At 38.4% G+C, this 25,411-nt stretch overlaps 1 protein-coding gene across 2 annotated transcripts in view; it reads right to left on the minus strand.

The window, feature by feature from the left end:
* Nucleotides 1–11,700: 11,700 nt before the first annotated feature.
* Nucleotides 11,701–25,411, minus strand: part of PGR (progesterone receptor) — a 33,183-nt gene continuing 19,472 nt past the window's right edge. For both annotated transcript variants that reach the window (XM_053935639.1, XM_053935640.1), the window contains 5 exons: nt 23,020–23,322; nt 21,631–21,775; nt 18,274–18,404; nt 15,064–15,221; nt 11,701–13,656 (listed from right to left, as the gene is read on the minus strand). In XM_053935639.1, the coding sequence (XP_053791614.1) occupies nt 13,501–13,656; nt 15,064–15,221; nt 18,274–18,404; nt 21,631–21,775; nt 23,020–23,322 (893 nt within the window). In that variant the 3' untranslated portion in view covers nt 11,701–13,500. The remainder of the gene's footprint in view (nt 13,657–15,063; nt 15,222–18,273; nt 18,405–21,630; nt 21,776–23,019; nt 23,323–25,411) is intronic.

A 25,411-nucleotide genomic window follows, 5' to 3' on the forward strand; every position in this document is an offset into this window, starting at 1 on the left:
CACTGCCAGGTGGGGGAAGCAAGGGAGTACAGTGGCCTCTGCAAGTTCCCTTGCATGCCCTCCCCAGAATCTCTCCAAAATTTTTTGCCTCAGTTTTTACAGTCATCAGGCTGGAGTTACAGCTGTGCCCCTGGCAAAGGGAGCTGTGAGATGGCCCGCCTTGCCTTTTCACTGCAGGAACTCACCAGAAACTTGGGGGACTTTAATATCCCTGAAGCAATCAGGCTTTGTTATGATACAGACTAAAAAAACCTGTGTTTCTTAAAACAAGGTCAAACCAGCCAACTGATAAACTCTTTCCCTGTTCACTGTGCTTGTGCTTGGTCAGTGCAGAAAACTGCAGGAGGCCAGGGAGGATGGATACTGCTCCTGTGTCCATGGCTGCCAGCTGCCAGCTCCTGCCCCTGGCACGCTCAGGCTGCTGTGGCTCCTGCCTGCCAGCCAGCCTCCTTCTGTGCGGGCACTGTGCCCACAGCTGTGCCCAGGGGCACATCAGAGACAGACAGAAACAAAACACCAATACAGTGGCTGTAAGTAAAAATGAGACTGTTGAGAAGCCAAGCAGCACAGACCAGATGGAAAAAGTGTCTTTCCCTTCTGATGCTTTCTAACAACTGCTCTGAGGTGAAGCCTTATTTCACAGCTCTACCTGCTTGAGGATTTGAGAGATGTGGACTCTCAGGAATCAAAACATGACCTGCAGCCTGCAGTCACCAAACTGTCTTGCACCTTGCTGCGATCCTGGTGTCCCAGGCAGGATGGGGCCAGGGATAAGGCAAGGTTCCCCTTGGGACCAAGGGATGCAGTTGAGCTGGCAAAGCCCCTTCTGGCTGTATTAGTTCAGCTGGAAAAACCTGAGAAGTAGAGGGGCTGCAGCAAGGGGTTAGAGCTGAGCTGAAGCTCAGTGCCCTGACTTTAAGTGTAGAGAATCACCCCTGGGGTGTAGTGTGGAACAATAGCAATGGAAGTTGTCACCATCACTCCCTGCAACATTCCCGGGTGCCACGGGGGCTTTTGGGAAGCAGGGAAGTGCAGGAACAGATGCCCTGAGGCAGCTGCCCTGCCCTGCTGCTCTTTGTGCCTGGCGAGCTGGGCTGTGCCTGTGCCTGTATCAACACTGCCACAGCTCCCTCTGGCACCAGCACTTGGGATTTGATTCCCCTCAGCTCCTATTGGGGGCCATGAAAGCAGGAGCGGTAGGAGCTGGAAATGCCACAGATGCCCAGCTCTGCACTGTGAGTAGGCACAAGAGGAAATAGAGAGTATCTGCATTTTGATAGTTCATAAAAAATGACAGTTCATTACTGATTTTATGTTAAAAATCTGAAAAAAAAAGAAAGTTGTGTTTTCTGTTAGCGTTTTCTGCTCTTTTCCATGGGGATGAAGGCTTCTCAGCTTTAGAGGTCCTGATCTGCAAGAGTGAGTGAATGCACACTACTTTGGAGTCTAGACTAAGCTCTAAAATAGTTCTCATACTAATTTTCACAGTGTCCCATTTTACTTGACATCAGGGAATAACTACGATTTTTTTTTTTCTGGGAAACCTATGTTCTGTCTGATATGCTATATTTTGACATTTCATTAAACATTTAAATGTAAAAAGACTTATATTGCTGTTGAATCAACACAACTGTGTTGAATTACCACATTAACACCTAATTTCAAACTCTCAAGGGGTGAGACATCTGTGCTTCTTACCAGAAAGGGTGAAGACACATTTCATTACTTGGTTGCATTAAAGCACTTTACAGGGCATGATTCTCATGTTTGGAAAAATTAGTATTTTGGGCTTCAATGTCGACTATGGAGAAAGTGATGTGTGGAATTGCTTTGGTATAGAATGTGTGCTGAGATGAGCCAGGCTGGCCACAGCCTTCTGCCTAAAGAGGAAAAACTTCAGTGATCCAAGGAAACAGCATAGGTGTAAACTGAGCAGGTGGCAAAGTCAGTTCAGGTCCTGGTTCAGAACATTTTCTCATTACTTTGGCATGATGCATTCCTTCAAAACTAGCTTTTCTAACACAAACACAGCTTATTAAACATGGTAAATAAGGTATCTGCACTTTCATCTTTTAAAATTTTATTTCATGTTTGTAAAACTTTTCCCGTGTCATTTGGATTAATCGCTGATACAGAAACAAAGTATTGAAATATATTCTTGGCTTCTTTTGCAATGCTTGGCTTCTTTTCTATTGTATTTATGGCAACAAACTCAAAAGCTGAACTAACCTAGAGCAAGTGCCTTTGCCAAAGATCATGGTGTGCTTTTTTAATGTAAACATGCAGGGATTCATGGGAACATTGAGTGACCTCCACAGCCAGTACAGAAAGGAGTCTTAATTCACTTGAAAGTACTTTGGTAATTGGAATACATCTTTCTGCCAGTATAATTGAGGAACTGATTAGTTAGACCCAGCAACGGGTTAGACCCAGCACGGGTCTATTTCATTTAAAATTACTGTTAATGGCTCTTAGGTGCCCTTAGAAGGGATTAGAGTCCCATCTGAATGAAAAACATCAGTGATTTAATTTTGTTGATAATCATTGCTTTTGTATTCCTACAAAAAAAAAAATCACACATGCAAAAGGAAACATGCAGCACATCTGGATTTGGGGTATTTTCAAAACAAGGTTTGCAATGCTGTGCTTTGGCTACAGCAGCAGGTGGCAGGGGGCTGAGAGCATGGGGGTTCAGACCTGGGTAGGCTTGGGGCAGGGTGGGGTGTGGAAGAAGCCCAACATGTCACGGCCCAGCAGAGCTCAGGGCAGGAGCAATGGGCTCCAGCCAAGCTCCTTTGGGGTCTCCATGTTCCAGAGATGACCGTACACTCATGGCAGCCCTGGGGAAACATTGGCATAGTGCACAAGCAGGTGAGACAGCTGGGAAGCCCCGTGAGAAGTCTTTCAGAGGACAATTCCCAAACTCAGGCAGAAGGGGGATAAGAAACCTGAGCTTGATCCATAGAATGTTCCTTCAAATAAATTAACTGGCATACAGGATACAACTGGTTCCTAGAATAGAGCATGTGCTGTTTGCAAGAGCCTCACAAGGGTTAGGGTTTCAGTGCACCTGAGCTGAGCACAAAGTGCTGGAAACAGAGACTGTGTAAGTAGTGACAACTGTGAGCCCTGAATTACCACAAAACAAGCAGGATGCCTCTCAGCAGGGAAAATCTGCAAGAAGAAGACAAAAACCACACTGGGGGACCCTGGTGCACCCTCCAGGGACATCTAAATTAATCAGGTAGATAGCAGAGATCTCAGAGACATTTAGGTGCAAACAAATTTTGCTGGGCAGCTGTGATGCAAATATATCCTTACATAAAACCTCATCTTAAATTGTCATTTTAAGTTTGTTATTTCCTGCTGTTGCTCGAGGGATGCTTTTGTTTGGTCCTGTGAAGGGCTGTATCTTTTCTGTAATTAGGACAAACTGCCTGCCTCTGATGGGAAAAATGGCTGTTCTGCACAATGTCCTGCTCCCCAGACCTTCCCTGAGAAACCTGCAGTGAATGCCATAGGAGTGTGTCACCGTCTTCCAGTTGTTATTTGTAACATTTCCAGATGGGCTCTTCTCCGTGCCTTCCCCATCCCCCTGAAGTTCAGACAATACAAAAAAAATAAGCACAATTATTTTTATCCTCAGAGCAACACAGAACGAAGTCTGCCCCTGCCAAACCCTTGCCTTAATATTTTTTCCTCATCTTTGTTCAAATGATGCCTTGAAATATTTCCTAAATGAACTGGGAAACCAAATGTAAGCATGATCCTAATAATGATATCGGTAAGCACATCAGCATGAGAAACTTAGCTAATTAGCTTTGCTGGATAGTTTCTATCCAGAGGGAAAATCAAGACAGAGTGTTTATCATGGTGTTATTTGTGTGAATCTCTCACAAATAGCTCCTCTCCTGAAGGCAGAAGGAACAAGCACGGCTCTTTCCCTGGCACACATTTAGGTCAGCCTTCCCTGCAGGAACATCTGAGTGAAACAGTGGTAACACCAAACCCAGTGCAGCTCACAGGGGGTGATTTAGGATACTGGACCTCCTCAGAGCACCACCTCAGCCTTTGGCTCCAGTGCTGCAGCACCTTCATTACTGACACACAAGAAAGCAAATGATGGTTTCATCTGAATTCCCACACGGCAGGATCTCTGACACCACTTATTGCTTTCATTTAGATAATCACAAAATGCCAGTGCTGCCTTCCCTGTGAGCAGGCAGTGATTATTGCTTAACTCGTTAGTATGAGAGGAAGCTCACTGTGCTGTGCAGAGATGAGTCAGGCTCGAGAGCATCTGCATCATTATGGAGTCTGAGATGTCACAATAAAAAACCCATCTCATTTAGGGAGACTGTTATCTGCTAAAGGTTAAAGTAAAACCTTCTACCTCAAAGGGTCTAGATATCCTATGTCAAATAATGAGTAATATTATTTTATTCTTTATACCCTTCTATTACTATGTCTGTTGAAAAGAATAAAACCCCAAACTATCCTTGAGAAAAAGAGGTGTGCATTGAGGTTGAATTGGGACAGAGCAGATACATACATAGATAAAAAGAGACACAGATATATACATACATACATACATGTGGATATATATGCACACACAAACCTGAGGAACATTGCTGTGTAAGTAAATAATGGGGGCCTAAATTAAGGTACCAATGCAGATGTGCTCCACAATGCATATTTAAGTAGGACCACATTTTTTAACTTCAACACCTTGAAGTGTCTCAAAGACCTTATAAGATTATTTTCTTCTGTGTGCTAGCTGCTAACAGAGCTTCCACTTAAAAGAAATTAATGTATTTTTGTACTGACTAAATGTCTTCCCCAGTTGTTTTACACTGCATGGAATGCTTAAAACTAAACTAATTTGGAAACTGAATGATCTGTGTGGTAAGTCCCAGCACTGTCAAATTGTTTGTGATGTGTACATGGAGCAGTGGTAACATCCAAGATATCAAATGAAAAGAACGAGGACATTCAGAAATGAAACTACAACATCCCTTTCAAGATGTTCTGTATTATATGGAAATTATGTCCATGAGTACTGGTGTTGGCATGACTAATCCTCCCCTAAGGGCACACTAACACTGCAGCACGTCCTTAGAAAGGCATGACATCTAAACCAACAGTCCATTTTTTTGCTAGCATTTCCTTGGAACAGGAAAGGAAGTTGGTGGTCTCTCCTGTTGATGGAGGGAACCTGGAATTTCCCAGCCCTTCTGTCTGTGCCCCTCACCAGGCTGCAGGTCCAACTCCTTTGCCTGTTGCACACTACATCACAAGGCAGTGGGGTGGAAAGTGGAACACATTAAGGATGAGGGAAGGATCACCTGAGCACTGGAGTCAGTTCCTTAAAAGCCAGGGATGATGTGCCCTGTTGGTGCAGCCAAGGAAAGGTTACACCTGGTCAATGAGCAGCAACAAGAAAAGCTCTTCTTCCCCATGACTGAGGATCCCTGGGTGGATGGATGGTGGATGGATGCATCCTGCAGTGTGCTGCACCTTGCACCTCAGAGGGTAGATCTGGCACTGACCAATTCTGGCAGCAGAAATCTCCAGTTCTTGGTGTGGACTGCCTCTGCAAAGTCTGGGGACAATTTATTCTCAAAGCCAGGCTTTTAAATAGTTACAAATTAATGATTACTCAATGTGTAGATTGCTGTGCGAATGGTGTCTCTACTCAGGTGTATTCTTGCTGATCTGGACCAGCAGTGCCATGCCAGCACCTCTTCCACAGAGCCACGGCCTCTGCTTCCACATCAGCACCTCTTGCTAATGCTGCTGCGCTTGGACCTTCTGCACTGCAGGGCAGGCTTTTTAATAAACTTTCCCTTTGTGTGTGTTTATGCCAGGAGATCAGGAATGCAGTGTAACTTATTATGATGCTTCTATCAGCTGGCAGGTTGACTGTTGTAGTTTTGATTAAAGTCACGATCTTCCATGTAAGAATAAAGAAAGATATAAATAAATCAATAAGGTTTTATTGTATCCTGTCTTGTAGAAGGTTTGAATGGCAAAAAATGTGGAAGACAATTCTGCCCCCCCACCCTACACTGTCCCAACCATTTGAGGTTTGAACTCAGTAACTAATCAGTGTGTATCATCTCTAACCTGGAGGTGCTGAAGTATTCCCCCCAAAATCAGCCTGCCAGCAGCTGCTCTGTAGGATGGCAGCACAAGTGGCTTCACCAGCCTGGTACTGCTAGCTGCAGCCCAGTGTCCAGTGACAGCAGTGTCATTCTGCAGCTTTAGCTTACACTCAGTCTAGTGGATTTTTTTACATCTCTTGAAGATCTTAAACACTTCTCATACTACTACAAAGCAAGTACATCCCCAGTTTATTGGACACAACACAATGTAGCTAGACAACACCTTTGCAAAAATATTTGAAGCTATTATTTCAGTTGTACAAATATAGAGATGAAAGCTCCTCAAGAGGAAAATACAGAAATCTTATACAAGTCTTTTTTTCCAAAAATAAAAACAATTGCAGCAAAGCAAAATTGTATCTATCATGATCCTGAATGTTAAATACAGAGAAATATGAAGATCAGTCCAAAGATGTCTCACAGTTAAGGATTATTTGTCTTTCTACAGATTTTTCCGTTAAGGATTACAAAGACTACGAAGTGTTAATGTATTACACATCCAAGAAACTCATTGGGAGAAGGTGTGTTGAAGGCACAGTAAGGAAGGGAGAATAAAAGTTTCACAAATATGGAAACTAGGATTTAGAGGCTGTAAGATATTCAGAAACTTCAACAGATCATGCATTCCAGGAGTGCCCAGCTTTGGTTTGTGCTTTCCTCTATCATGTAGTTTTTCTTAAAATTAATGTCTGTCTTCAGGGAATGCTTTAATGATACTTTAAGTGGAAAACTTCATAAAGTAGTATTTTCAAATTATCAGATTTTTGAGTTCTTTTTGGGTTTTTTTTATGTCAGATTTGTGCAACCTTTTGGCTCTGGGCAGCCAAATAGACAAATTACCTGTATTTTGAAGCTTGAGAAAGGGAAGCAGTTTCTGTCTCCCAGTAAAGCCTAAGCTGGCTGTAGCCATCACTAGGAACTGCTTGTAACAGCAATTAGGGATGTGAGAGTGTAAAATTATTGTAAGAAGTGAATTGGCCAGTGCAGTGTGACTATATTGTAAGCTGAGCTTTAGGATCCAAAACATCTAAATTTTCAAGTGAAAAGCCTTGGCATCCTCAGCTGACCAATGCTTGATGTGTGGTGTGACAGTCCCAAAAGATGATATTCCCATCTGTTGTGTTTAATGCCCCACAGGCGAGCTGAGAGCCTGTCCTGACAGCATCATGTCACAGTTTTTTCTATTTAACAGTGGTAAACTTTTATCAAGTGTGTTATCCTTTGTCTACAACAGAATATGCCTACATGGGCCATCAAAATCCATGTTTTACTCTTAGGAATTTTGTTGGAATCTGGGGAAATGGTTGGGAACATATTAATTGCAGGTAGCCAGGTGTTTCTTTTTCAAATACTCTCAGTAAGACCACATCCACACCTTTGTGGATTCATACTGCCTTCCACTTGTTGGTTTGGTGCTTCCCTTATTCATGCTCCATATAACCAAGACAGGCCTGCCAGAATAAATCAGTTTCTTTGAGCAGCACCATGATGAGAACATTGCTCTCAACTGGAGATATTGCAGATTAGAGTCCCAGACTGGACATCACCCAACAATACCAGGTATGACATGTAAGAACATTGCTATATTCCCATCCAGCATATGAAAAATAGGCCTCTGGGAGAACTGTACATCCCTGGAATGAGCAACTTCTGGTGATATTCATATAAATCTCACCTGTATAACACAAAGGTCTCTGGACTTCTCTGCCCAGTTATTTCTGATGCGATGTCAAAGGTGCTTATTATGCTCTCTACCTGCTTTTCATTCAATCTAGCCCCTTGTTTGAAGCTCAGTGATGTAGTGTTCTGATCTCCTGACAATGATTTATTTCTTTTTTTTTCTTCCACAAAGCAAAAGGAGATTTTATTCATGAACTGGCTGGGTAGGTATTTGAATTGATTGTGGGAAAATGCAATAGAGTGAGACTATTTAAATGACACTGTGAGAACTTCCTCACTGATATGCCTGAATGTTAAATTGGTGGAACTATTGTACCCATAGAGGTGAAAAGGTAGCTTAGTTTTCATGGCCAGAAAACGTGATCTATGACTAAAAGGTTCATGATGGTATTTTTATAATGAGTCCACCCCACACCAGCAAGAAATTGAAATGTTGCCAGTTTTAAAGGATATGCTAGAATTAAATGAAAGCTCACCACTCTTTGATGTCCTCTATACATGCTTAAATGCCCCATACAGAGCACTGTGGGCTCAACCTAGGGAAAACAATTCCTAAATGTGAGTGAAAAAATCATGAAGGGAGCAGCACTGCTCATGTAATTGAAGTTATGCAACTGCTGCATAGATTCCAACAGCACTTAAAGACTATTTTCTGTGGGTTATTTATTTTCTCTTTAAGGTAAACAGACAGATAAATTTTAACTTAGTTATTAATATCTGTGCAGCCACCTTTTACAGCATGTTTCTGTCCAAGCATCTGAGGAGCTACAGTACCATTCTGCATGCAAATAACATCAATCTAATAAATTAATAGTATTCATTAAAAAAAAAACCAAACAAAAAAAAAAAAAAAAAACACGTAAATTTTGAACCAAACAATACCTAAAATATTAGAGTTTTTTCCTTTTCATCTTCCAAGGGAAAAAGAGAACTAAACTAAAAGCAAATCTCTGTTCAAGTCAGGTCACCATGACACAAAGCAGTACAAACCAATAAATCCAGCAATGCTGACAGTCCAGCCTGGCAGTGTGCTCACAGGCTTTTGAGCCGTGGAAAGTTGGGAGGGCTTTGGATATTAGCTCTGTGGCTGAACGCTGACTTCTCGGAAGGAAAGAAAGGTCAGCCTGCCACAAACAGCATGTAAGGCAAGAAATGTGTGCTTGAAGTTGCACTGCATGGGTGGAGTGCAGCCTCATACTCTCCTGCTCTGCAGATAAACCAACCTTAAGTTTGGGCAGGGAGGAGAGGACGGAAATGAAGGATCCCTGTAGGAACCCTGCTCTTCATGTTACTGACACATCACTGGTAACTGAGATGAATGTTTGGGTGTAGGTGGGAACACAGGAAAGCAGCTTACCTTCCCAGCAAAGGTAATGGATAGAGACCTACTTGAAAAAAAAGAAAAAAAAAACCCAGCTAAGGTACTACAAGGCAATGGCTATCAGAAAATACAAATTTAGGTCTCACTTTCAATGTTGCACATATAGCATGAAAAACCATAGCAGCAGTGCAGCTGAAGAAACAGCTGGAGATCAGAAATTATTATGTACATTTATTATGCACATATATAACCAGTGCCATGAAATCAACTGAAAGCTTCTTAGACCACATTTCCCTCTGTCATGGACTAGGTATTAAGAAACACACATCCTCCACCCCTAAAGGCTAGTCCCAATTGTAGATACAGCTGAGATCTTTGAAAACATGAGACAAGTGTTTGATCTTTCATGTTTCTTGGACCACTGCGGAGCAGCTCGTAGGCAAGAGAAAAGCTTGCAGGGGCTGGAGGTCTCAGCTTTCCAAATACAGGTGAGCTGCCATGGCCAGGCACTTCAACCTCCAAAACATTATTTAAAAACTATAAATATGATACCTGTACAGAGCTGAATCACAGCAGCAGAGCTCAAAGAAAGCTGATGATTTCATGGGTTGGTTTGTTTATTTCACTCAAGCACAGAAGGTAATGCTGAAGGGCCTTTGGTCAAAAATATCTCAACTGTATGGAACAGGAGAGAAGTAGCTTCAGACACAGCCTGCATTATTCAGTGCATGAAGAACTTTCAGTGATAGCTTGAAATAAAAGCCTGTAGAAGATGGCTGGCAAGCTTTCTAATTAATACAACAGGTATGTAATCAGGCACATCCTAAATGTCAGAAAACAAGAAAAATCAATCTGCTGAAACCTCTTATTCCTAGTGTATAAACACACCATAAGAAGATCCAGCATTCTGCCTTGCTCAATACATTGAGAAGCAATACAAGATGTTTATTTAGACCTATTTGTAAAGCTCAGGTCCAAAATGCTTTGCTCTTTAAAAAACTATTAAAGAACATAAGCACATAACAACTATAAAACCTTGTACTCAGTAAAAAAATCAAGTAATGGCTCTCTGAACATTGCTGCAGGGTTGAAAAGTCATAGTACACAAGATTTCTGCAGGGAAGGAAGAAATCAGGTGTATTGATAGATGTTCACAGAATCACAATCATTTAGTTTGGAAAAGACCTGCCAAGATCATTGAGTCCAAGCTTTGACTGATCTCCACCTTGTCAAGTAAACTATAGATGTCAGTCCAGTCATTTCTTGAACACTTCCAGGGTTGGCGACTTCATCACTTCCCTGGGCAGCCCCTTCCAATGCTTAACCACACTTTCAATAAAGAAATTCTTCCTGATATCCAACCTGAACTTCCTCTAGAACAGCTTGAGGTCACATCCTCTCCTCCTGTCAGTTGTTAGCCAGAAGAGGTTGACCCCTGACCCCCCCCAGCTACAGCCTCCTTTCAGGCAGTTGCAGAGAGTGATAAGGTCCCTCTGACCCTCCTTTTCTCCAGGCTGAACACCCCCAGCTCCCTCAGCTGTTCCTCACAGGACTTGTGCTCCAGACCCTTCCCCAGCTCCGCTGCCCTTCTCTGGACATGCTCCAGCCCCTCAATGTCTTTCTTGCAGTGAGAGGCCCAGAACTGAACACAGGATTGGAGCTGTGGCCTCACCAGTGCTGAGTGCAGGGGGACGGTCACTGCCCTGCTCCTGCTGGCCACACCAGTGCTGATCCAGGCCAGGATGCCATCGGCCTTCTTGGCCACCTGGGCACACACTGGTTCATGTTCAGCCACTGTCAACCAGCACCCCCAAGTCCTTTTCCACTGTTCATGGTCTCTACATAACCCAGAGCAAATGACAATATCAAAATGGACACTAAAGGCCATTTTATAATCTGGGCTTATAGCTGGAATTTTTTTTTCAAACTTCAGGTCATCACATAATGATCACAGGACTATCAAACTTATAGCAGACACAATTACCCAATCATTCTATCTTGTGTAGTGAATTCAGCATGGCCACGAACTTTTGGGGATTTTTTTCTGTGAGTTAGAGGTCTTTTAGAAATACAGTTTGAGAATGCTTTTAAGCTTTGTTATGTATTCCCAAAAGGTATCTTTTTTTCCTTTTTGATTATGCCTTTGAGGCAAATATAGTGCATTTCAGACTAATCTGCCATGTTCATGGGACACGGTGACATGTCAGCCACTTAGGGATTGAGTAAAACGCAGATGTAGGCAGATTCATGCATTCCTAAGGCAAACATACTGCCTGATCTGTCTTCTAATTTCAAAATTAGGGTGATGAGGAGTAATTTTTAGTGTGGGAAGTTTCTGTTATCGGTTTAATCTAAACAGTAACATAGACAGTCTGCTTACTCAGTAGTAAATCATGTGGCAATACTTCAATTCCAAAAGAATGCATGGAAATACTGTTGTTACATGGAAGTGGAATGATTGAAATGGATTTTTTTTACTGAAAATCACATTTACTGAATGCAAACACAAAATAAAGAAAAAAAACCTTCAGGATGTAGAAATAAAGAATTTTGTGCTATTTATTAAAATGCAATTGCTTTAAGGATCACAGTTAAAAGTCAGACTGTATGGAATATCAAAGACATTGTTTCCTAGGCAGTTAGAAATGACAAACACAGTCAATTAACATAGAAGTCTGTCTATACCACTTTATCTAGGGTCACACAATTGCACCAGCTCTAGTGGATTTTGTACTGCTATGTGGGGATCTCAAAAATGCTCTTATTCCCAGTTGTAATGTAGATTCTTCTTCATTGGCTTTAGGAAATTATGACCAGTAAGGACACCTTGAGACATTCCTGTACTTGTCCACAGCTTTTTCAAGAGCCAAGATGTAATCTTTACCAACAAGCAACATCACTTACAGTTTTAATGAGGGGCACCCTGACTTAGCTGGGTGAACTTACATCCCAGGGGCCTTTGTTCATGTGACAAGGATATATCTGTACCGACCAAGCTACACACCACCAGCAGGACACAGTCACACAATGGGCGCATCTAACAAGCCATGTGCAAAAGCAAAAGCATAAGGCCAGAAGTATCCAAACAAGACTCACCATTTCCTATGTTTCTGTATCATTTGTAATGACTGCCAAAATTTGTCATATTTTGATAAACTCATAAATTCTTAAGGTTTATCTGTTTCTCTGTTGTTTGAATATATCTACAATTTACTGCCTTAAATGCATGAGTTGCTTCATAAGTGTATCAAAGGAACAAACACCACCATGTTATAATTTTTCAGTTGAATATTCATTTCTAATTGAGTCCAATTCCTTTTTTACAGTTGCCCCATTTATAATGGCATGCTTCTAAAATAGAAAATATGTAGCTCCACTAAATCATACTGAAATGAGTCTGATGTGTATCAAAATGTTTGCAGTCATATTTTCCATTTCTTTTTGCATCTAATCTTACTATAATTTGATGCTAATGGCTGATTGAGTGTTCAGTATTGGAATTCAAAACATTAAGATTATTAAGAGTTGCAGTCAGTGAAAACATCTCTATTTAAAGCTTCTGAAATACAGAATGTAAGAGTTGATGAATTTAGGATTACAGCTAAGTGATTTAGCTTTAGCAAGTGCTGAACTTTTAAGGAAAAATAACACAAACCAAAGCTTAGTGGGTTTGCATACACATTACTTCTGGTGTAATACACACTGAAATTTTCCTAAACTTTCTGATTTTTGAAGAAGAGCCCCACTGAATTATGCAGAAAACAGTATGCTGGATTTAAGACTTTCAATGCAACATGACCACATGTAAGACTATTAATGTATACTGTGTGCCTAGCACATTAGTTATTTCTGATGGCATTGCAGTAATAAAAAGTAAAATAGCCATAAGAAAATGTGGGCAATATTTATTTTAATTCCTCCAAAATCTTACATTATGCACGTGCCCACATGTACCCATGCACACAATGTACTAAAGTAAAAATTTTGCACCATGTCATACTAGAAATACAAGAGTGTGCAATGCGTAAGAAAAATGTATAACTGTTGTTAGAAATCTGGAAAGTCTATTCACTGTCATTCATATGCATATCTAAAAAGCAGCTCAGACAAGTTTACAAAACATTTCTTAATCACTGTTGTGATTTTTGCAGTTAAGGAATCAGGAACTCACAATATGTACATCAAGCTTGAATGGCTTGTGTATGTTACAGGTATAAAGCAGTCGGCAGGGTAAGTATGTCAAATATGCTGAAGTCCTGACATGGCAAAATCTTGACCAAAATAAACACCAAAAAATGACCCAGGTATCATCTCTATGATAAGAGAGAAGACATTTCACTTCTTGTGAAAGAGAAGAGGTTTCACCATCCCTGCTAGAATCTTGGGTAGCTGTGCAGCAATCACCTCTGACATCATCTCAGGGAATTCAACGCTCAGTGCACGGGACTGGAGAAATGTGTTCAAACAGAAGAGATGGAGCTGTTTCACCAGCTGGATTTGATAAAATACAAACGATCAATCAGGCTAACAGAAATGCAGCCACATAAACATGCTGTCAATCACTTATACATTCATCAGTTGACATCATTCTATACCTTACCCTGTCCTTTCTTGAATCAGTAATGAGGGTACCTGTCAGACCCTATTAATGGCAAAAATCATACATATAGCTATGGCAAGTCATATAAAACCACTGCTTTACTAATATTACAAAGTAGTATCACCCTCACTCATGACATATGCGATGAACAATGGCAACTACTTAATAAGCTTTCAAACTTTCATCTTATTCTCACACCCAAGTGTGTGCTTTGGTCACCTCCTGCTATTTAAACACTGCTCTGGGAGACAGCATTTACTACTTACCTGTGAGCTTTTCCATGGTTTTCATTATGATCATATCCATGTATGCTGCAAACACTGAACTCCACAGACCCTCACCCCTTGAAAGCAACTGCTCAACGTGTGATTATTGCATCTCTTCTAGCATCTCTCAGAGGTTCTGATTTTTATTTCAGACCAGTGACCACTATGTTGTTAAATATCAGACTATTTCTGCTACCTTAGGCTTTAACATCACACAATCTCTCTAGTGTGATGATTTCTCTTTTCCTTGTATCTCCCATCACTTTAACAGCCTAAGCTGAAACAAGACTTGAATGAAGATACTCCATGGATCAAACATCACTTTGTTATTTTGCAGCAAGCCTCTCTCCCTCTTTCTCTTCCTCACACGTTATTTTACTGTATGCATTTAAAAGGAAGAGATTGAATTAAAATAAAATGCAGATTTGCTGGGTTCTGAAGAATACAAAGATGCAAAGATCCTGTCCACCTTGAAGTCCTTGAGAGTTCCTCACAACCAACATTGAGTTCAAAAGTGTCCAGGGCTTGGTATCTAGAATTGTCAAAGATTCCTCGATTTCCAAACCTAGACAGATACTAAAAAAGTGGTATAGAATATCTACATAAAACCAGTTGAACTAAGGTTGTAAAGACAATCTTGCTTGCCTTTCACTAATTCTTAGGAGTCTGACTTTGAATTGCCTCTTCCTCACACTATTTTCCTGAACAAGTACACACGTGCTCACACACACATATACATCACCCCTACCAAAGCCCACAATTGTACTGGCTATGTTGCACTAAAAATGAAACAAAATGGTAGCACTATAATGAAGGTTTCACAAATACTTTGATATTGTGTACCATAAAATATGTGCACAATACATACACTGATGCTGAATACATAACTATCTATTCACACAAACATACAATAAAGGATTTTTTTTTGCTTTCTTCTGTTGTTTAGCAATGCTGACGACTTCCTTCCATAGAATTACTTTTAAGAAATTCCTTCTTACATAAAGAGCAGAAAGCATTAACAAATAAACTTACATCATGCATGGAATCCATCAGTTTTGTAAGTTGATAGAAACGCTGTGAGTTGGCCACAACACCTTTCTGGCGCAAACCAATTGCCTTTACCAGTTCTCTGATGTAACTTGTTCTCATCTCATCAAATTGACTTTGACTTCTTAGACCTTCCAAAGGAACTTAAAAAAAAAACCAAACAAACCAGTTGGGCTACAATTTACTCTGAAGGCAATGAAATTTAAAGTACAGGAAAAATTTACAGTATTTTATGCTGCACAGTGCAATTCATTATTATGTGCCAGGTACTTCTTCCCATTCAAGAGTTACTCCAAAAACAGTGATACAATTAGTTAGAAGTATACCAGGAGCAATCAGTTCATTTTGCTAATTGCCTTATGTCTAGAAATAACCCTAAGCTTCAGTTACATGTGTTTCCTGGGGAAAAAAAATATGGCTTAAAGAACCACTCCTGTCTTTGAGGAAACATGTTATGGACTGATCCATGTTTACACTGCTGAGGATCTGCCCTCTTCACAGCGAATTTGTGGTAGAGAGATCTAGCTGGAGTGCTCCAAAATGGAGTCTAGGAATGAACTAACAGCTCTGAAGTAGTGAAGACAGTAAAGCTGCCAGGGCTCAGATCTCCTGTTTGAACCTCTTTCACTTAACAGAACTGATCAGAGACTTAAAGGTGAATAGCTTTTTAGAAAAATGAATAAGGAGGATACACTGGTTGAACTCTCTCTTCTCTTAAAGGTCAGGGTGAGAATCAAAATGAGAACATGAAGAGAACACTGAGCAAAGAACCTGTTAGTGACTGCTAGCGATAAGTGTCATGGTAAAAAGAATACTTTAATTTTCAAAGCCTGGATGATTCTGGACATTTCTTGACAGCAGTTTTAAAGAGAACTAAGGAATTTTTATATTAAAGTGACTCTGATTGAGTTTAGGGTTAGATGGAAGCTATCATTGACTTACATCTCTAAACCAGCAATTAAGTCTTTATATTTTCCCTGAAAATTAATTTTAAAGGTATTTTCCACCAGTGAATGGCCTTTTTCCTCTGAGTTCTGCAAAAAGACAGTCACATCCCTGCCCAACAACAAAAAGTTCTTTGGAGCTATCTATTCGAGCTGCTTCCTTGAACATATGTCAAGAATGAGGATGCTTTTATTCAGTGGCACGAACCGAGCCAAAATTTTATGTAACAAGATTTAGAAATTCTTTAAATCAGAAGTCTGGAAAGCATTACATTTAAGCCTCAGCCAACTCAAAGGAAAAAAAAAACACCATAAAATCAAATATAATGTTAAAACTTAGGCTGGGAGTCCATTCAAAATTAGAAATTTATTGAGACTGACACTCAGTTTAATTCAAATTATTGTTTCTGTGGAATTACCTAAAAATGTCAAAAACAGTTCATCTAAATAATAAATTGAACAGAAGACACAATGAGAGACTAAAGGATTAGACTTGATTTACTGTTAGTACACAAAAGCCTGAAATGGCTGTACTTTCACAATTGAAATAGATTAAGATGAATATCATGACTAAAATAAAAGTAGTCTTAAAATACTTTAGAACAACAACGAGGTTATATGGCTTTTTGAAAATACTTTTGTGGAATTATATTTATACAGCACCAAATTGTTAATAAAAGTCTCAGCAACAACTGTTAAGTGTGTTCCTTTTCCCAAAGATCTGACAAATAGTTTTTTCCTACAAGAAAATAAATGCAGGAGAGAACAAAAAGCAAAACTCATCAGAACAGGTAGAAATACTTTTTTTTTTTTAAGTAATTTCTTGCATATACATGAATATATAATCTTTAAAAAATAGCTTCTGAGTGCAATACAGTTGATAAAGAAAGGTAACTAGATGAATTCTGTTAAACTGATGCACTTAGAAATGAGAGGGATTGGACCAACTGTAATGCTTTTTTGAATTTGATATGAACTTTCTGGAATAGAGATAGCTGAAATTTCACAAATTTATCTAAATGTAACTAAAATTTCAGAAGATACACAAGAGAGTTTCTTTGGGATGAAAACAAGGTGGAAAACATTTAAAATAGGAATACATTCATATTCTAACAAAGCAACTGGAGTTATATCAGGATTTTTATCCACATTACCTTTACTGCTTTAGCAGAGTGTGTGGCATTTTGCCATTCTTTTAGTAATTTCCATGTTCATATGACCTAAATTTAATATTTTTAAGCTTACTCTCTGCTGAGACCAGTTTTTTTTTTTTTTTTTTTTTTTTAAGAATGGGTTTATGCAAATACCAGCCATGCACAGATTGAGAGGGACTAAATTTTAATTCCTTATCCATTATTTAAACTTTGTAAAACCAAGAAGCAGGTCATGCAGGATTTACCCATCTCTCCTCTGACTCCATTGTGTGTTGAGAATCAAACTTTTACATTCTTTCAACTATATTTTTCAAAAGTGCTTATTCTCATTTCTAACAGTACCTGTATAACTTTGAAACTTTCTATTTGGGGATTCATAACTAACAATTATGGCCTCAGCAGATGTAAATTTTAGTATTTCAGAGAAGATTTTGGAGATAAGTTCACCAGTAACCACATTTCCTATGTAAAGGGGAATGCAGCTGTATGCTGCGTTCTTTAAAAGATGTGTATAATTAAGTGACCACAGATTTTGTTTCCAGAGAAACAAACCAAAGAAAAACATTTCCATTTGTTTACATCTGTGCTAAACTTCACCTATTTATAACTATAAAAAGTTGAATAAATGCTAGTATTGTCTGTCATGGCCACTTCCCTAATTCTTTTGAGCAAGCATGCTTTAAGATCTTGGTCAAGATAAAGCCCTCAGATAATTTATTAAATATTTTAAAATATATTCTAATACTTTTAAGGTTGTTTTGGTTTGGTTGGGGTTTTTTAAATCTGTGTAGAGTCACTTGAACTGATGTTTCCAGGCAGAAATACTGCACAGTTATTTTGAAAATGTGTAACACAGTTTAGCCATATGTCAAAAGGGATCCAAAATTTCCCCAGCATCTTTATACACCAATAATGAATCACAAATTCTTTGTTCTTTATAAACATTAGAAAAAAGTATTTTTTAGTCTTAGAATATTAACATTCCATCTAGGACATTTCCATTTGTTAAGCCAGAGAGCTTAGTGATTGTCAAGTTAAACAACATGGTTCAAAACCATTTTAGTAGTGCTGTGTTACAAAGAAATAAAAGAACCTACTTGTGTTGAGAAGTAACAGTGCTTTCATACACAGGAACTCTTCTTGGCTAACTTGAAGTCTGACAAATTCCTGTGGGAGTTGCCACATGGATAGACACAGGGAATAGAATGATGATTCTTTCATCCTCTGTCTTACACCCAGAAAAGTTAAAAAAAAAAAAATTAAAAAACATGAAAACAAAGATGAAGAATGGCTCCAGTACTAACTGCTTGAAAGAACGGACTTGTTAACAGTTTATCACATTACAAAAATTAAAGATAAGCTTAGACACATAAACAATTTTCTGATTTTTTCTGTTCCTATGCTAGTTTTTTATTGTAACGAATGTGCTACTGTTTTGGATGTTTAATCTGTTACTGCTGTCCAGAAAAAAAAACAAAAAAAACTAGCAAAGCTGAATGCTAACCACCAAAAATAAGGGGAATTTATTAATTAAAAATACCCTAATGAATAATTTGAGGTACTATCTTATTTTAGAAGTCCATAGGCTCTTGTATCTCCATAAAGATTTCAAAGCACAGAACTGAATACAAATCTGAAAGTCTATAGAAAACTTGTTGCTAGGTTTGCAAAAATGTCTGTATCAAGATACCTTGTAACAACTCTAGCCTTCAAGCAGCAATGATATTACTTTGTAGCATGTTATGCCATTAAAGAAACAGTTAAAAATGTTACATGCTAAGTAAATGGAGACATTAACACAACCTTTCCTAAATTCCCACAGAAGTAACCAGAACAAATCACACAGGAAATACATAAAACTGTGGGGTTTTTGCAGCACTTTGATACCACTTTTCTCCTTGTGAGTTTGGTATATTGAGTATATATTATTGAGTGTACTTAGTAGGAGAATAATTTTCAACTGAAATTACTGCAATGGTAGCATTACAAAGTTTCTAATCTAGACTGAATTCACAGCATATTAACCTGATGATCCAGTAACTTGGACTGATTTTAAAAGGCTGTACCCCAATCCAGATGAATCAGGTACAACAACAGAAATATTAAATTTTGCTCCCCTGCCTGCTAAGGGGTTCAGATCAGCATTCCAACCTGACTGCAGGTAGTGACCTCCGCAATAAAACAGAAGATATTTTCCATTTAAAAAATACTCTTACAATACACTGAATTTTTTTCTTGTTATTTAAAGTGTTACTGTCAGCTTGAATTAAAATTATTTCAATGTTGTTCAACATCTGATATCTTGTAGCAGCTCTTAAATGACATAACCATAGAAATTTAATCTTTTAAACCTGAATAGACTTGTTTCTGGATCTAGTTTAAATCTCCTTTTCTATTACTTTTTGGTAGCATCTTTTGCTAATTATTTTCTATGAAGAGCAATAGCAGCTTTCGGGGTTAGCAGCTTAAATGTTGTTCTTACTCAAATTTTCAGACTGCAAAATACAAGTAACAGTAAGTCCTTGTAGTGTGTTTGTACAAAGAAATCTTTGTCAAACTAGCACTACTGGCTTTCTTGGTCTGAAATTGATGCTACCAAACACGTCCTTTCCCAGAAGCATAACAACTCAGTTCACTAAATGATAGATTGGCTGTGACACACACTTTGGATTGTGGTTTCATGGTAATCATGAAACAGCTATGGTGTGCATTGCCCCTGCAGAAGGACTTTCCATTATCTCTTTCTATCTGTAGGCACACTCTCCTGTGATTCTGGCATAGTGCTTGCATTCCTACGTGGTGAATCATGTCAGGGATCACCTCCACTTGCTAATGAATGGCTTTTTCTGGGGTACATCTCAGGCATATAATCTCCTTATCTGTTTGACAGTGCAGCCAGAGAGTGTTTCGTCCAGCTCAGCTCAAGTCATGGGGATGCATAACCAGAACTGTTAACTTTTTTTGGCAGTGTTCAGAAGTTACTCTTGCTTAAGGTGAACATGAAAGTACAAGCTTAGACATCATTGTAGATAACAAAGTTGTTTACATTTTACTGACCTAAAAGCTAACTTATTTTCAATAAATAGTTGCAGGTATGATTCAGTGCATCAGTTACTTTTTATAGCTCTTTGTTTATAACATCTCTAGTATGACCCTGATGGGATGTTCTACAACCAAGAGAGGAATATGTTGTCAGCACCAGCGCAGATGATCTTGAGTTGGTAATTAGAAGCTGTCTCTGGTGGATTACAATCAGGGTTCATAAATCTCAACACCATTCCCAAACAAAGTACTTAAAGTCTTCTTCACAAGCTGGCAGCAGTGATCCACAAGTGGGGTGATACTCCAAGACACAACATTACTGCTTAAAGCCATCTCACTCTTTGTTTCTTCTGAATGTAACCATAAGATGCATCAGACTATGCTGGGACAACAATGCAGCCAGAAATTCATTCAATCGCATCACTTCTAAGTATTTCCATTTGTGCAGCACAATTAATAAAAATGGGAGAGGAAAGAATTCATTACTCAACAACCTCACAGTGATTTACAATCATCTGGAAGAGAAAAGGTCAGGAGCTATAGGGTTGGCTCTACTGAATATCTTCTACAAAGAACTTCACTGGGAGGATCTTGCACATCTATAGATTTTAAAATCAGGTGTCTAGATCTTCTGCAAATCTACCTCTTAATCCTTAAACAATATGTCTTACAACACACCTGCTTTTCTTTCAGCTTGCTTCATAGCAGTTCTTTTAGTATTTTAAGAAAAAAAAAACTGAGAAAAATTTATTAAGGAAAAATAAATATAGGGATTAAATTATGTTTTATTGTTCCTGGCAACCTTCTATGTACTATAACCAAAGAATATAAAATTACAAGTCTGACAATACTAATTCGCAGAGCTGGAAAAATGACAAAGACTGAAATGACGATTATCTAAATTAAACAGCATAGAGAAGGAAAATTCAAGCCAAAAAGCCCCTCCCATCCCTCAGCAGAAAAGAGCAGTCTCATATAATGCTTCCTTGATATTAAAATTCCTAACTGATAAATAGTTTTTTATTGAGCATTTAGATTTCAGGCAAACTATTTGAGAAAACCACCCAAACAAAAACAACCAAAAACCCCCACACTCAGTTCCACTTAGTAAACACTAACTCATGACTTATTCAGGTGAATAGAAGTAAATCTTCTGACAGCATAATTTTTTTTTTCTTAGATAATTAAAATACTATCTGAACTGCTTTTGCTTAACCATGTACACAGAATTGTTGAGGTTCCCACAAAACCCCTCCCAGAGATACTGAACTTTGATATGGTCAGAGGACTTGGCCGTTACTTTTGAAACAGAACAAGTAATTAATGAAATCTCGGTCTCAATGGAGTCACATTCCCTTTGACACATAAAAGTTCAACATGTTATTCATATACCATGGAAGCATTCTACTTACTCATTTAGAATCAGATCTGGTGCAAAATACAACATCTGACCACTGACGTGTTTGTATGATCTCCAACCCATCGCAAAAACCATTAGACTCATCCAGGAATACTGGATGAGGGTTATCTGATCGTCAATATGCAAATTCCGAAAACCTGAAAATGAAACGAAAGATAAATTATTTCATAATTCTCATTTAGACAGCAGATAAATAGGTGTATTGAGGTTACAAATCTGAGCTATCAAACTAAGAACACCTAGAAAGACCTAAAAAGGTTTTGGGCATGTAGGTCTCCAGTGCTTGGGTAATAACTGCTTATCTTACTTTGATAGTTAACCTCTTCTCTTTTTGTTCTCATCCAGTATTTTGAAATGTTCACACCAAAAATTATTTAACAAAAATGACTGTTTCAGAGGATAGGAATGCATCTCTTTTTCCTTTGGTAAAAATATGACAGTTTGTAATATGATCACTGTAACCAACTCTCATTTAATGTTGGTAGCTTGAACATCAGTGCTCTTACCATAAGATGCAGTTGTCACACAAAAACATCCATATATGAGTATCTTTCTTGCACTCAACTAAAGCGAACCATATTCTGTTGTGCACTTGTGTTTTATTACTTTTGCTGTTTGATAAATTTAAAGATTGCCATGAATTATCTGAGTGAGACTAACAGCTTCCTGCCACTGAAAGCAGTGCACCTGTTCCTGTTACCTCCTTCAGAGGTCTCTTAAGTGCCATCTGCAATGGGAAGAGGAGTGATTGAGACTACTGCTTCCTGCAGCACCAAAGCATCAAACTGAGCTCACATGAAACTGTATTTTCCAGGCTTTCTGCTCAATATATTGATTTCTATATATCCCAGGATGACCATGATGATCCCCATCACCATACAGCACATATACATACATAACATGGGTATTTTTTTTAATCCAGTTGTGTATCTTCATAAATTCCATTACTTCTCATTACCAGTCTGTTTGTGAGCTGCTCAGTTCTAATTGGTATTATTTATAAAAATTTTTCTTTGTTACTTTCAAAAATTCATTTTAGTAATAAGAATAAAGGATAAGCAGGTACACAACCTTTTTATATCAAATGAATAAATAATAGAGTAAGAGGGGCTGGGGTAGAAAGGCTGCAATAACAATCACATACAGGAACTGCTGAGCTCCTGTGCTTTCTTGGAGTCAATATAAATATTTAGATGGATTCTTTCAAATGTGCTTCCCTATTAAAATATATTTTATTAGTTATATTATCTGATAAGTGAAAGCTTAATCATTTTGGAATTTGCAAAGAATTAACAGGCAGTCAATAATATTCTCCTCAGACTGCTCCTCCCATGAAGTATTTGCTTAACTACAATTCACTGCATATAAGAAATTATATTACCTGGTAGTAATTTAGACCACTTGACTACACAAAGAAGTTGCCTCTCACAAAGATGATTCAGACTGGTCAGCAAGGAACTTGGTGTTTCAGGTTTTGTATTGTCATAACCAGCATAGACAACTTCTGGCTCAATGCCTCGTAGAACACTTATCATTGGGGGAACAAACTGTATTTCTTGATTTGGGGAAAACGACAGCCTTTGTGTTAGAGACTGGCTTTCATCTTGAAGGGCTGCTGGCTGCTGGAGTGCAACATCTAACGTTCTCACAACCTTAATTTTGTTAAACTTTTTCAATTTTCGACCTGAAAAAGAAAATTGTTGATCTGTTAGAAAGAGTTAACCAAGAACATTAGTATTTTCCACTAGTGTTGGATTACATTTTTAATCTATACAAGGAAATCAGAACCGTCTTCAGAATAAGTTTTCTATTTTTTGACTATTGATGTAATTGAAAAATGATAATGGAAAATTTTTTCAAGCTTCTCCCTCTGTATCCTGCTCTCTTCATTAAGGGATGAACAGCACCCACCCATTAAAATTATTGCCATGAGTTCTAGGTTACAGTAACCTCATAAAGTGTTTTCTGGTTCAATTCCCACTGTTCTGTCATATGCCAACAGCTGAGCCAGCTGGCTCTACAATTCAGTTTCTATTTCATGTCAATTCAAGATACTACTTCTTTTACTCCCAAATATTCAAAACCAAAAATGTTAGTAATTAATTACTACACATAGAAACTCCTTTCCTCCAGTTCCCTAAGAGCATTTCAGTCTCATGGCTGAATCCTATTTTGGTGCCCAGGGGGATGAGTGAAAGACCAACAAATACTGTAAACGCTTAGAAGATATTTGACTTCCTAAAGCATAACTTCCCTTTCCCAGCATATTTCCATACTGCAGTGGTATGAACAACACTAACTAAAACACATTAATAGCTGAACTGCCTTCCCAAAATAAGCACAGATACATATGGTATGGTTATGGAAATATACAGGTTTAGGTAGCAATTCTTCAAATTTCTTTCATGGAAACAGTCTGGCAGTGCACCCAACAGACACAGAAAAAATCAAACCTTCAGAGGTGTCTCAGTGACATAATAAAAAGGCAAAGTTTCAATAAAAAGGCAAATCCATGCAGAGGTGACTACATGGAACACATTTGCTTTAAATAGATCCTCAAAGGTGATGAAAACTCTGCTTGATCTTTAGTTCTGCCAAACAAGTTTGTCTTAGGGAAAAAAGGGTCAAAAAATACAATAAAGATACTGACACTTATGGTCTGATTTACATGACAGGGGGACAGAAATAGACATAGGGGTGATGGCAAAAACAGTAACACTCATCATGCAATGGCATTCAGGGGTCATATTCCCCGCTAACTTAACTGCAGGTTTAATTAGTTCAGTACCAAGTGCCCCAACAATCATATGCTCATTTTATCACTTGTGGTAAGAATAAAAATATTTCTAATTAGAGATGTCTTAGTAAAGAACCAAACACGAAGTTACATCTTATGTTACAGCTGAACCAAGGAAAAAAAAGCAAAACAAAAACCCACAAAAAAATAGACAATTTATTATGCCGAAAGACCTTGAGCCAATTTTTATAACAAACATATACATAGTCATAGACATGCTGGGAATTTCCACTAAGTATTGTGTAGGCATGAAGGAAAACAGAAGTAACAATGCATTTGATAGTTCATAAATAATGATTTCAGGTATTTTCAGAAATAATGGCTTCAGATACTTTTACAGTTCAGAGAACAAGTAAATAAAGAAACCAAACAGAATGCTTATCACATGGAAATGCTAGTAGTTAATAAGTACCCATGTTTCCAAGTGACTAAATGTATCAGAATTAATGTCACACTGGTTTGTAGAACTGCTCGTGTGTTTATTGCTAATTATGTTGCTTAACAGCCATCAGTAAAACAACTCCACTTGTTACCTATCTAAAGGAGAGGTGACTGTTAATAACTTGCAGCAAACTTTCCCATCTACAACAAGGAGACCACATTAAATTAATAAAAACACTTAAAGACATAAGGAAAACAATGAAAATTTGACAATAGCTTAGTTTTTCATTTGCTGTTTACAAAGCAGGTAAGTTTGTGCTGTAAGATAAATAAATGTCTCCACTTAGTCCCATAATGGGTAAATAATACCAATCCACTCTGACAACTACTTTTCTTAATACTGTAATATAGACTTCTTGATACAATATGTCTGTACATATTTAGACAGCACACACTTTTTTGTAACATTTTCACTGCTTCGCTTTAAGACAGCTAACCACTCAAGCAGTTTCTTCATACTCACTGTTCCCCTACCCTTGATTACTACGAATAGCTTGTTTAAAATGTTTGCGTTCTACATGTACCTAGAAGACAT

The sequence above is a fragment of the Vidua chalybeata genome, chromosome 2, assembly GCF_026979565.1.
Source record: "Vidua chalybeata isolate OUT-0048 chromosome 2, bVidCha1 merged haplotype, whole genome shotgun sequence".
Lineage (NCBI taxonomy): Eukaryota > Metazoa > Chordata > Aves > Passeriformes > Viduidae > Vidua > Vidua chalybeata.